The 12,877-nt window shown below is 38.4% G+C and overlaps 1 protein-coding gene across 1 annotated transcript in view; it reads right to left on the bottom strand.

Annotated features, from left to right (window-relative positions):
* The window catches only part of LOC140237871 (diacylglycerol kinase beta-like), a 124,106-nt gene that overhangs the window by 51,559 nt on the left and 59,670 nt on the right, over nt 1-12,877 (bottom strand). Inside the window, exons 7-10 of the mRNA XM_072317803.1 lie at nt 11,871-11,945; nt 10,892-11,011; nt 9,335-9,452; nt 7,253-7,341 (exon numbers count right to left, since the gene is read on the bottom strand). Coding sequence (XP_072173904.1) covers nt 7,253-7,341; nt 9,335-9,452; nt 10,892-11,011; nt 11,871-11,945 — 402 coding nt within the window. The remainder of the gene's footprint in view (nt 1-7,252; nt 7,342-9,334; nt 9,453-10,891; nt 11,012-11,870; nt 11,946-12,877) is intronic.

The following is a 12,877-nucleotide window of genomic DNA, read 5'->3' as shown; positions in this document are numbered from 1 at the left end:
AAGCCTTGGGAATCAAGTAATCTCACTTTTTTGCAGTCCCCTTTCTTTCTCTTCTTTTTCACCATCCAAAGGGATCAATTTTTGTGGTAAAATGTATCCTACCAGATGGACATTTTAAACATCTCAGATTTACTACACACATGGATTTACCAACAATAGTCACACTATTCTGAACAGTCCCAACTGGGTTCAGAGACATTATCAATATCATCATTACTGTACACACAGTGCAACTTACACATTGTGGGAATGAAGGACGGTGGGATTAAGACATGCAGGATGAAAGAAAAAGATGAGGGGCAAAAGAAAATGATCAACATTGTTAGTCCAGAACATGTATGTGATGCATGTCTTTACCATAAAAGGGAGAGAGCTTGTTAATTTACCATGTGCACCTGGGACCTGGCACAAAAGGGCGGGGTGGTTGACGGACAGATTGGCGAAGTTGCGCAACACAAACATGAGGATGAATGGATGGGACTGTGCATGGCATGTGAATGGGTGCAAAATATGTGAATTTAATTTCAACCAAAGAGAAAATAATGCAAATTGAAAAAACAAAACAAAACAAAACCCAGGAGGGTTACATGTTGCAAATGCACAATGCATGCAGTACAAATGATATGGAGCAGTTAAACGAAGAGCAAAATATCACCCAGTGAACTGATACTGAGGGTGCAGAATCTTTTAACGAAACAATCCCTTTAACTACAGAGCCCAACCATGTACCAGACATCAAGTTCACTCATGTTCATACTATTCTCTCTTCTTGGCATTGGAATTTTATATTACTCCAAGACATACGTTGAAAATAGAAATGTATGCCAAACATTCCTCATTATCCTCTCCCTTACGGAAGCCAGATTTTTTTTTTTTTTTTTTTTTTTTAAATTGGATTACGATCATTATTTGAAATGACCACTATCTTGGGGGCAGGAGGATCAGGGATTGCATTCATATGAGATATATACAATGGACTGGCAGTGGAGGTTTTACATAAAAATACTATAATCACATTTGGGTTCTGAACTGTTTATACCAAAATTACCTATTCTTGGGAGTTACATTTATCCTATTCACATATCACAGTCAAACCTGTGAGTAGTGGCCACTCAAGGGAAGCAGAGAGGGCAAGTAATTTGATTTGATAATATTCCATTTGTAATAGAACATCCCATGCATGTCTCCCACACAAACATGAATGTAAAAAGGTGTATGCAACTATTTGCTTCATCTAAAAAATAAACTAGTGAAATAGATATATATTGCATTGCTTTGATTTTATTGTTGACTACCAACAATCTGAGTAACAGCAATGTTGCCATGGGAACAATGAATTCTTCCCTGTAATGCTACCAGCAGCAGTGGCCCTGTATGGGTTAGTAGACTTTAGTGTATGTGAGATATCTCACATCAACTGACCCCTGTTTTCAGAGCATTCTTGGTACCAATAGGGGCTCGAACAGAGGGTTAGTAATCTGTTAGGAGGTGGTCAACTCTCATTTGTGTGCGGATTGATTTGGAATGGTTCCTCACCAGGAATTGGCCTTTTGTTCATTAAACTGGCGACTTGTGGCATTAAAATGAATTCAGTTCAGACATTTTGGGAGATGAAACTTTTGACCAGTTATTATGACTTGCAGATGCTAAAACGAGAAGGCACATGATTTGACAAATATCAAGAGATTAAAAAAGGTATGAAAAGTTATTTCATGGCTGCAATAGTTAAGGAATGAAAGTAAGTTAAATCACATGGTCAATATAAAGGTAGAAAAACAAAAACAAGACATACTGAGCTAGCCATCATCATCAGTGAGCCACGATACTGTTTTAAGATAAAGAAATCATGCAAATTCAATGTGTAAGTGAAGCTCATGCATTTTGCATCTACACCAAGTAAATCTAAATATGTGAAGGGAAGAGTGAAGAAAAAATTGATCTGCCTTTGAAGAAACAAACAGATAATAATTGATATTAACACAACTTGCACAGACACTGGCATGGCTAGAAGTGTGTGTCTGTATCCCTGAAATGAACACAACAGCAAGTGCTCAACACATACTTCACAAGTATCCAACAGTCCAGAGTTAAATTGAAGTGGTCAATTAAAATCGCCTTAATGATAGTTTCACACTGCATCTACTTCAAATGGCTATGCTGTCTTTTTCTTGTAATGGCCATTCAAAACGCAATAATGGAAACAAAAGAGATGTCAGATGATGAAATAAAAAAAAAAAGAAAAAAAGATATAACAACTTGCCCTCGTATCAAACACAAGAAACACTACATATACGATTACATTAATTAAAGCCTGTCACGGCTACATGATTCATACACCATCTGATCCGTCCATATATCGTTTCTCCCTCCTTCACTAGTTTCAATTTGTCTGAGAAAGATTCAGTGATAGTATATCACTTGGAACTGAACAGTAAGGGGTAAGTTATCCAACATGACTTTTAAATACGAATAATGGAAACTGGACCAATCAAACAAATGCTATGGTACAGCAGAGAATAAGATCATCCTATTACTTCAAAATGGCTGCATTGGTCAAATGACTTTGATGTCATGTGGAAAAGCACAGTAATTCCTCAAACATTTCTTTGTTTAAAAAAACTCAGGATTTTGTGCAAATACAACATGAGGAATAGACTCAGTATCTCCATAACATAACAACCTTGGCAATAATATCTGTCTTATCACCATCAGCCATTACAGTATCATTTTAAGAAATCTTCAAATTTGTGAAAATTCACAAATGTTAAAAACTGGATGGCCATTACTTGTTGAATGAAAAGGTAGACATGTGGAGAATGTGTCCACAGAGGCATTACATCACAGAAATGACACTTGAGAACATCATGTTGCCTACCAGGCAGAAGGATCCTAACATAAAATTTTGTCTGAAAAAAAATCAAATTTGTTGATTGTAACAAAAGTTGATAGTTTTGAAAGCTCTTTCATATGATGTAATCACCATTTTTTTTTTAAATGCGCAAACCTTAGGCCCTTCTGCTAGGCAGGCAATGATAAAACAATACTGACACTCCATAAATATGACATTTTTAAATGTGTCACATGACATCAGAGTCACCTGACCAAGAAAACCACATGGCAAAACACAGATCTGACTTGTCACTGAAAGCAAATTGAACTACTGCTGGTTTGTAGTCTGGCTGTTTGCTGCCCTCTATCATTGTGAGACAGACATCTTGATCATGCACTGACTGAACTTCAAATCAACATTCAAAAACTCATGCAGACAGAAAAAAATGAAGACACATGATAATTTCTGGGGAGGGGAGGGGGATCAGGTGGGATCGAGTCAAGATTTCCAGAACTTTCATTCCTGCCAAACAAAATACTTAAAAATCTACAGGTTTTGTTTTACTGTGATGATGGCTTTACTCCTGTCACTATGAAAGCCTATTATTAAGTTGCAAAACATGAATTTTGTGATTTGTCCATTTGTGACCCGCGACAATGGTTTCAGGCAAAAGTCGCAAGAGCAAATTCCCTCCTAGGTGGGGTACAAAGATTTTGACCATTATTTTTGTGGATTTAGGTTTTTTGCAGAAATCGAATCTTTGATATGTTTTCTACATCTTCACTAAATTTCATAGCATAAGACTAAGTTTTTCCTATCGAAAATGGAATTTTAAGCACCCTATGTTGGATCGCACTCATCAGTTTCGAGCTTTTTTTGAACGCCGCGCCAATATCCTGAGTGTTGCTACGGCGCAGGGTCTCGCATGCGATTGGCTGGTGCGTCGCATACATTTACATAATTCGGCTTTCGGAGACACCAGTTGCAGCGTTTGGGGAATGCTTTGTCCACGCGTGCACGATTACATGCCCCATTGTTCTTGCTATAGTGGTTTATATATGCTCGCTCTATAGTGCGTGCTCTTCGTTTGGCTTTCTATCCAAACTATTCTACCGCAATGTTCGACAACGGAAGTGAAAAAAAAAATCATGTAGCATGACATAATCGTGTGAAAAGAAAAATATATAATTACTCTCAAATTTGTCTACTTGTACATGTAGTAAAAATTATGACAGCAGACTGACTCAATGGAAGGTAGATGAGAGGAAAGGAGCGGTCACATGTGACTAATTATATTCAAATACTTCACGTCAAGATTGCACCAAACTAATGAGTCGTGTTTATTTGTTTGTTTGTTTGTTTGTTTTAATTTAATTAGCACCACCGAACAAGCAACATATGCATGTCTTGTAAAAGCAAAACAAACAGGAAGCGTGACCCTTGCCAGCACTAGCAATTTTCTGCTTTCAAAAGGGTCGCCAATGATAAAGACAAATCAACCACAATGAAAACGCAATTTGTAAATGTGTGGATTCGCCACCGCTCCTGTTACATGCACACGGTCATGGCGTGTGGATGCCATTGCGTAATGCGTGCACCACACACATGTACATGTACATCATACGTGCAATTATCGTATTCGCCATCTTGAAAGACGTATTGTAAACAAACCCGAGCGAAACGCATTGTTTTTCGGCTCCATACGCTGAGCTTCGAGGAAGGTGCCCAGGAAATTTGACTCTCTCAGTAAGCCAATCAGAAGGCGATGTGGTTGCTAGAGGCGGAGCTTAACATCGATTGGCACCATCGTACGGATGGGTGATTCTCCCCTCGCATCGCCGCTCGGACATTGTCTTTGAGAAAGAGGTGAATCTTCAAAGCCTGTTTTCTCGCAATTTTGTCAGGCTAACAACTTAAAAGTGCATTTTATTTCTCTTTCTATGCCCACTTATGGTGCCGAAGAATACAAGTGTTTTATATCGATGCAAAGCTTAGGAAATGGGCAATGTGATTCAGTGAAAAATGAATTTTCAAAATTCCCGACTTTTGCCTGAAACCGTTGTCGCCGGTCACATTTTTCGTCATTCCCCCAAACTCTTTGCAAGCTTTGTGATGATAAAGATCTATACCACTTGATTTCCAAGAATCTACCAAAGAAACAATTAGGATTCAAGTGATCAGAATAATAACATTTAATTTAGATGCAGTCAAATGTGCAAGATATCAGACATTTAAACATGATTGGTCTAATCAAAACACAGCAGAAAAATACCTAATATATACTTCTTCTTTTTTTTTCATTTAAAAAAAAACAAGAGACCCGCGGATCTAGCGCTCACCTGAGTATCGCAAGTTCACCTTTCACGCAGTCACTAATCTAAATTATTCACAGCTCTACTAAAATTTGACCAGGCATTCTCAAGTAGAAGATGAAAATGTACAATAAGGGCCCAAATCTTTTAAGATTCCTTAATTTGGGGGGATTGGGGCCCCCTGGGGCCCTCTGGGTGTGGCATGGGGCCCTCTGGGTGTGGCATGGTGCCCATTTTGATAAATTGAGATCCTGACCCCCTAGGGATGCTACCTGCCAAGTTTGACGAAAATCCATCATGAGGTTTTCAGGAAGAAGATGAAAATGTACAATTCAGGCCCCCATTTGGACCTCCCCCCCCCCCCCCCCCCCCGCCCCCAAGAGGGGCACCCCTGGAGCTGCTATGAACAAACTTGAAACTACAGTCATTAATGTACTAACTCATAGTATTATCTTAGCTCTATAACTTCTGATTCTAGAGAAGATTTTTAAAGATTCCTTCATTTTGGGGGGTTTGGGCCCCCCTGAGGGCCCCCTGGGTGGGGCATGGTGCCCATTTTAACAAATTGAGATCCTAACCCCCTAGAGATGCTACCTGCCAAGTTTGGTGAAAATGGGTTAAGGGGTTCTCAAGAAGAAGATGAAAATGTACAATTTAGGCCCCATTAGGACCCCTCCCCACCCCCCTCCCCTGGGTCCCAAGGGGGGCACCCCTGATTCTGCCATGAACAAACTTGAAACTACAGTCATCAATGTACTAACTCATAGTATTAACTTAGCTCTATCACTTCTGGTTCTAGAGAAGAAGATTTTTACAGATTCCTTAATTTTGGGGGGTTTGGGCCCCCCTGGGGGCCCCCTGGGTGAGGCATGGTGCCCATTTTAACAAATTGAGTTCCTAACCCCCTAGGGATGCTACCTGCCAAGTTTGATGAAAATCGGTCTTGGGGTTTTCAAGAAGAAGATGAAAATGTAAAAAGTTTACGCACGACGCACGACGGACGACGCACAACGCACGACGCACGACGCACGACGGACGCCGGACGAAGGGCGATCGCAATAGCTCACTTGAGCCTTTGGCTCAGGTGAGCTAAAAATGGACTTGAATCTGGACAGAAAGTAGCTCAGATTTCAAACACTAAATTATTTTTTTTTCTCTTCTCATATGGAAAACCCTGTGAATTTTTCCCCGAGTTTCATGGTGACAGATCATATATTACAAATGCTATTGTACAAATGCCTGTAGTTTTTGTGTATTTTCATACTTTTCTCCACACACACCTGTGGATCACTTTCATACAGACATTGCACAAATGTCAACACACAGCCACATGCATTTATTGAATACTCCTGAACAGGCATGCCATAGGGTATCCACAGTTTCTCGTTATCATGCATTCATACACAGCAGGCATGCAGAATGTGATTCATTTTTTTTTTTATGATGACCAACAGCAAATGGTACAAAATCAGGAGTGGAGGATGCTGGGAAGGGAAAGTGGGGTTTAATCAAAATATTTTGCACAAAATGATTAATTTCTTTAAATACTGGCTGGCAATTGTCCTCTCAACACTGATAGAATCAAGGGTGACAACAACAACAAAAAGGTCAATGTCTGCCATGATTTCAATTGACACTGAAGACTTTTAATTTTTAGAAACAAATTGCCAAGAGAAAACTGTTTTTATCGATGTGAGTGTATTCTTGATGCAGAAGAAAATAAGATAATGCACTACAAATACAAGTTAGATGTACAAAATAATAGAAAAGGTGAATTTTTATTAGCTTTCACAAGACTAACCTTGCAATTCTTACATCTTCAAAGAAATCCCTTGTTTATCCTTATTCTTGTATACCAGACAAATAAAAATTTACAGGTGCTGTTTTCACCAACAGAAAAATGAGCTCTTTCAATCTCTCCTAGTTTCTTTCTGCGTCAAATCAGACTAAGAAATACTTTGACAAGATATACAAATATACAGAGCAGTAAAAATGTATCAGCAATTTATTCTTCTCATTTCTCTCCTTGTTCAGAGTTCATCCTAGAAACAATTCCAATATATTCTACTATGTGTATGTTAAAGGCTGAGTAAACTGCTATCATACTTACATTCGTCGTTCGCTTTGACTTGACGTACGTACTGATGCAGCAGGCTGGGGCTCGTTGCACGCATCGCTCGTGGACCGCGTACTTGCAAACTACGTATGTACAAACAGGGGCAAATTAATTGTGTGTGTGATATGGAAAGAAAGGAAGAAATGTGAGAGCATTGAGAGAGAAAGTGAAAGACATGGAGGCCAGATATAGAGATTGGGTAGACAGACAAATAGATTGATAGATAGACAAATAGATTGATAGATAGACAAATAGATTGATAGATAGGCAAACACAATGAGAAGAAAGTGGAGAGACAATAATAGAAAGAAGAAAAAAGAGAGACAGAGAAGAGAGAAAAAAGAAGAGAGAAAAGAGACATATCAAATCTTTCGAATGACTTCAAATGACTTAAACTGAGTCAAGTAATACTATATGCAAAGAAGGACACATACCATTGTACAGACTCAAGTAGCATAACTATCTCAAACATAATGGTCAGGGAGGTAAGTGAAATGACCATTGAAGGACATCTTTCATACGGTCAACAGCAGTTTTGTAGTGCAACTGTTTGACAAATTGCCCTACATATTACATACACTTTAAATACATACATGTTACAAATACTTGTGCCGATGTAGGGCAATTTGTCAATCAATTGCAATAAAAAAACAAAACAAACTCAATGCTACAATTTCATTAATTTGAAAGCATTTGTGTATTTTTTAACGAGACAATGTCAAGATTCTTATGATCATGATTTAAAGATCTTGGTAAGAAATACGTACATGGTAGTGATGAAATGACTTAAGCTTTAAACTATAAAGAGACAACAAGTTTGCTAATAGAAAGTGGGTGTGTCTTGTATTAAGTCTGTGTAGAATCACAATCTCCAGGAAGCAGTGAGTTAATTCTTGGATAAGGTCTTTTTTACTCAGGATGCTACTCTTGACTACAGTGGGGACACTTGCCAGTGATAGGGACCATACACTGTATAAATGCTGTAGCCCTGCAAAAGAGCAGTGCTAGTTCTATTACCCTGGGTAAAGTAAACAGCATGTGGCTTACACCCACGCTTCTCAGCCTTTTTCAACCCGAGGTCAACAACTTTGGCTCACACAATTTTTTTTAGAGGCATAGTTAGACTGAATACCAATCTTTTTTTATTGCAATTCTGGCTGATATCTCAGCCCACCTGAAAGAGCTTTGTGGCAAACCAGTTGAGAAGCACTGGCTTACGCCATATACTAACCTCTTTAGTTGCAGGACTCATAGTCCACAAAACTGCAACAAAAGGTGATCAGGGGGGTGTTTCATCAATTTAGTCAGCGCTGACAAGTTGTCAGTCTCCGACAATTTCAGCAAAATCTTTGGTTTTGATTGGTTGAGACGCTCTGGTCACTGACTGTTACCATGGTGATTGTCAGAGACTGACAACTTGTAAGCGCTGACAACTTTCATGAAACAGTACCCTGGATGAAATATTTGGTGTTTGTTCAAATCTTTGAAGTTTGATATCATAACTACCTCCAGTCTGACGTCAAAGCCTTATAATGTTCAGAAATCTAGAATGTTCCATTTCTTTTGTATGAGGCATGTCACTAGGGTGTTTCAGATTGACCTTTTGTATAACACGTGTATATCTGGCATGTTTCCACTACATCTAAAGTCTATGGCTGATTTTCTAAAAGCTGTGTTCCTCTGTTGACTGCCATCCTCAGTTTCGTGTGGTAGGTCATTGGAAATCAAGTTAGACAAATCATACAACATTGGACAAGTCTGGAGACTTCGAAAATACAAAAATCACAATATTGGTATCTGTGACCATAACTTTCTTTTGTGTGTGTGTGTGTGTGTGTGTGTGTATGTGTGTGTGTGTGTGTGTGTTTGTTTGTTTGGTTTGTTTGTTTTTGTTTTGTTTGTTTGTTTGTTTGTTTTTTTTTGGGGGGGGTTCTTTTTTTGGTGGTGGTGGTGGTGGTGATGGGACGCATATTAATATGATTTTAACATCATCAAAATAAGCTCTTGAATTGCTTCTGGAATACTGTCTCTGCCCTTCTATGACACTGCAAAGTTCAGGCAATGAGTTTTGCTTACATGTACAGCTAAGGCCCTGTTTGCCCAAGCCCACGAGAAGGTTGAGACAAAGGTTGCAGTAGGCAGGCTTATTGTAGTGCTTTAACCTCCACACATGGCTCCCATCATCTTTCACATTCTGGGGAGGGAGACAGAGAGAGCGAAAGAAGAAGAAAACAGAGAGAAAACATCTCATGTAAATTTACATTATGTGAATCGAGACAAATGTGTAGACACATATCGAGGCATAGGTATTAAATTGATAGATGAACTGCTGACATTTACAGACACAATTTAAGACAAACACAAACAGATTATATGGGTGAGTAGATACAGACAGTCAGTTGAACAGATCATACTGTATAGTCTGTTTGAGTTGATTAATAAAAAGACTGATAAATTGACAGAGAGATAGATAGCTTGACAGGCACTGATACCTAGAGAGAGACAGACTGACAGACAGACAAACAGACAAATGGATGCAAATACACACATAGATAAGATATAGAAAGGGACTTATGTACATATTGAGGGAGAGAGAGGAAAGTGTGATACAGAAAGCAGAGATGGAGATTGAGAGAGACAGAGAGAGTAAAATACGCAGAGGAGAAAATTTTGTATGTTTAAGTTCAGAGGTCAAAAACATAAATTTTTAATGGCATAAACATCACAGACATCTCTGAACAATATAACCCTACATGCCTGGCAGGTTACAAGTCATCACAACAACTAACTTGCCATACAAAACGTCACCTTTATGCCATGTATATAATATATATATTAAAGGTTCCATTCAGCATTGATTCCAGTTTAAAAAAATCTGAGCTGCAATGTTCCACATGCTAGAAGGGTCTCTTTCATTTTGTGAATATGAAGCTATGAAAACAAAATTAGGACAGGAAATAAATGCTGATTGCTTCACAAGCATGAACATTTGTAACTGACCAGACTTATCACATTCAACAATTCCCACTGACCATAGCATCAGAATAAACTGTTCAGTATAGTGGTTTATTAGATTGGGGTGATATGGTTGAGTGTTTCATGCAGTTTTATTAAACACCATCATACAGCTCACAGTCAGCATAGTTCGACACTTTTAAACAGTGTCTCTGCCATATCTTACATTGAGTACGATGATTGCTCAATGAAATGCTTTTATATCAGTGCAGATTAAAAGTTTGTGGTATGAAAAAAAAAAGAATAAGAAATAGCATACTGTAAAAGTGGAAATTTTCACGGTGCTGAAATTTTCACACAATTAGAAACTGGTGCAAAAATAAAAGCACGCAAACATCTTTGCTTGCCATATTTTCCAGAAGTTGATGTCTTGATTCCGTGGAATTAAAAATATGCGAAACTCTTCTTATCTGGCCGAGCGCGAAAAAATAGTTGTGCGAAAATATCCACTTTTACAGTACTCCATTCTGCAAGAACCCCCCCCCCCCAAAAAAAAAAAAAAAAACTACAGCAATTTTTTTTCTCTAAAAACAAATATGAAATTTGGCTCTTGAAGGCATGCAAGGGTGACAGGAAACCACTGGCTATAGGTTCTTGGGCCCAGCACTCGCCCCTCACCGATTCAAGGCCCAGGAGAACTAAAAGAGGAATGGTTGTCATGCCGCCACGGATCCATTCTTCCAGTGAGACGGTTCCATCTGAATCAAAGTCGATCTCTATCATCATGTCTTGGAGAATCTGAAAAAAAAAAATGACGAGAACACATGCATTGAGGAGGGATGACCAAAAACTTTTTTTTTTCTAAAAAAGCAAACACCCCCATAGATTGTTTGAGGGTGTCAATTTATATGTTCAAGTTATTCTTGCATTCACAAAGTCAACATCATTGAATGATTAACAAGCAATCATCTGAGGGGATAATGATTTATTGTCGAAATATTAATTATTTCTGAATTACACACTCAAGTGTGAGTGCAGTTTTCTTTTCAACCTTATCCATTCAAATGAAACTGAAACTTTTAATCCTTGTGTTATTTTCACTTCCACCTAATACCTCTGCTCCATTCAAACAAAAGAGGGCACAGGACTAGACTATGCAGGTAGAATCTAACTTGAGGCTGTCATTTATTTCAGTCAAACCTTTGCCTTAGATTTTGCTAACATTATAAATCCTTTTCTGTGTTTTGTTCATATTTGAACACATTGGTCACACTCTGATAACCTTTTGGAACACAGATACCCTGATACCACAATAGCACTGATCTAATCCCATTAATCCCTTCTGTATCTCAGTGGCATTTTTGTTTGCACCTGTTACATTATTTCGCTCCAGCGGGTTGCACTTAGAGGATTTTTTTTTTTTCTAAAGAACTAAAAACAGTAATGCTAAAAAATATCTAAGCAACTTGATACAGCCACGTATGCCAGCAATGGGGTGGGGCAGGGTAGAACAAAAGGTTACGATGTGTGCAGAAACAAATCTACTCGGATTAAAGCAGTGATTAGATGCAGCCACAATCTCTCAATTTACTCCTCCCCCCCCCCCCCCCCAAAAAAAAAAAAATACTACGTATACTCTTGAAGGCATGAGCCTTACTGGTCTAAGCTCCGTGACATCCCAGCCTAAATACTCCGCAACGTGCATCATCTGGTTCACTATACAGTCCAGCTCCTGAAAGAGAAAGAAACAATGATAAACTAAAAATAATGAACTAAATATTTGTGGGGAAACTTAAATGAGTATTACTTGTTTTGTACCACTTAAAACATTAAGGAAATACATGTAACAGGATGAAAAGCATCCAAACACCAATAACACAGATCTAAAAAGAAGAGTAAAGACCCATACCATCAGCTTCTAATTACTTTTTTATAACTAACTCAGTAATGACAAATCACATTGGGTCTGTTCTCTTTCTATTATCTTATTTCAATCACATGAGGTAATTCATGTTGATTGGTGATACATAGTTGACACCATTACAACTTGACTTAATCAATGTCATTTCATTATTTCTTTTTACCACAGATATGACATGCCCTCCAATTAAAGATAATATAAAGTTTTGGTACCTCAAAAGTTTCCCTGAATTTCCTTGTCTTAGTTTGTGTTTTAGGTTAAAGTACCTTTCATATAACTAACACTGTGAGACTTACTCGCCCCAAAGTGCTCTCATTTCTTAGTAATCATGCAATTAACTGCGACCAGCAGCCCCATATGCATAGCGTAATGGGGCTTCGCATTGTAGTATTGAGGATCATGAAAGATTTAGTATCTTGGGTAAATATCAACTTAAAATCCAAAAATTTCTTCAATTTGAAGACTTACCACTTAAGTTGAAGTATTGAAAACATGCTTCGGGCAACGTTTGGTTCTGCCAATAGTCCCTTTCTGTTCGAATTGATGACTGAATTTGACTCGGTCGAGAGGACCTTGGGAGAGCTACATACACTGAATACTACGGCCAGCGCATTGGCACACATCACATGCGCACAAATTTCAAATCCAGGATAAGATGGATAAGATAAGATGTTTGTGTGCGCATGCGCTGGCCGTCAATTCAGTGTAGCTCTCCCAAGGTCCTCTCGACCGAGTCACATTTA

The sequence above is a fragment of the Diadema setosum genome, chromosome 14 (assembly GCF_964275005.1).
Source record: "Diadema setosum chromosome 14, eeDiaSeto1, whole genome shotgun sequence".
Classification (NCBI taxonomy): Eukaryota; Metazoa; Echinodermata; class Echinoidea; order Diadematoida; family Diadematidae; genus Diadema; species Diadema setosum.
This window is presented reverse-complemented; position numbering and strand designations above follow the sequence as displayed.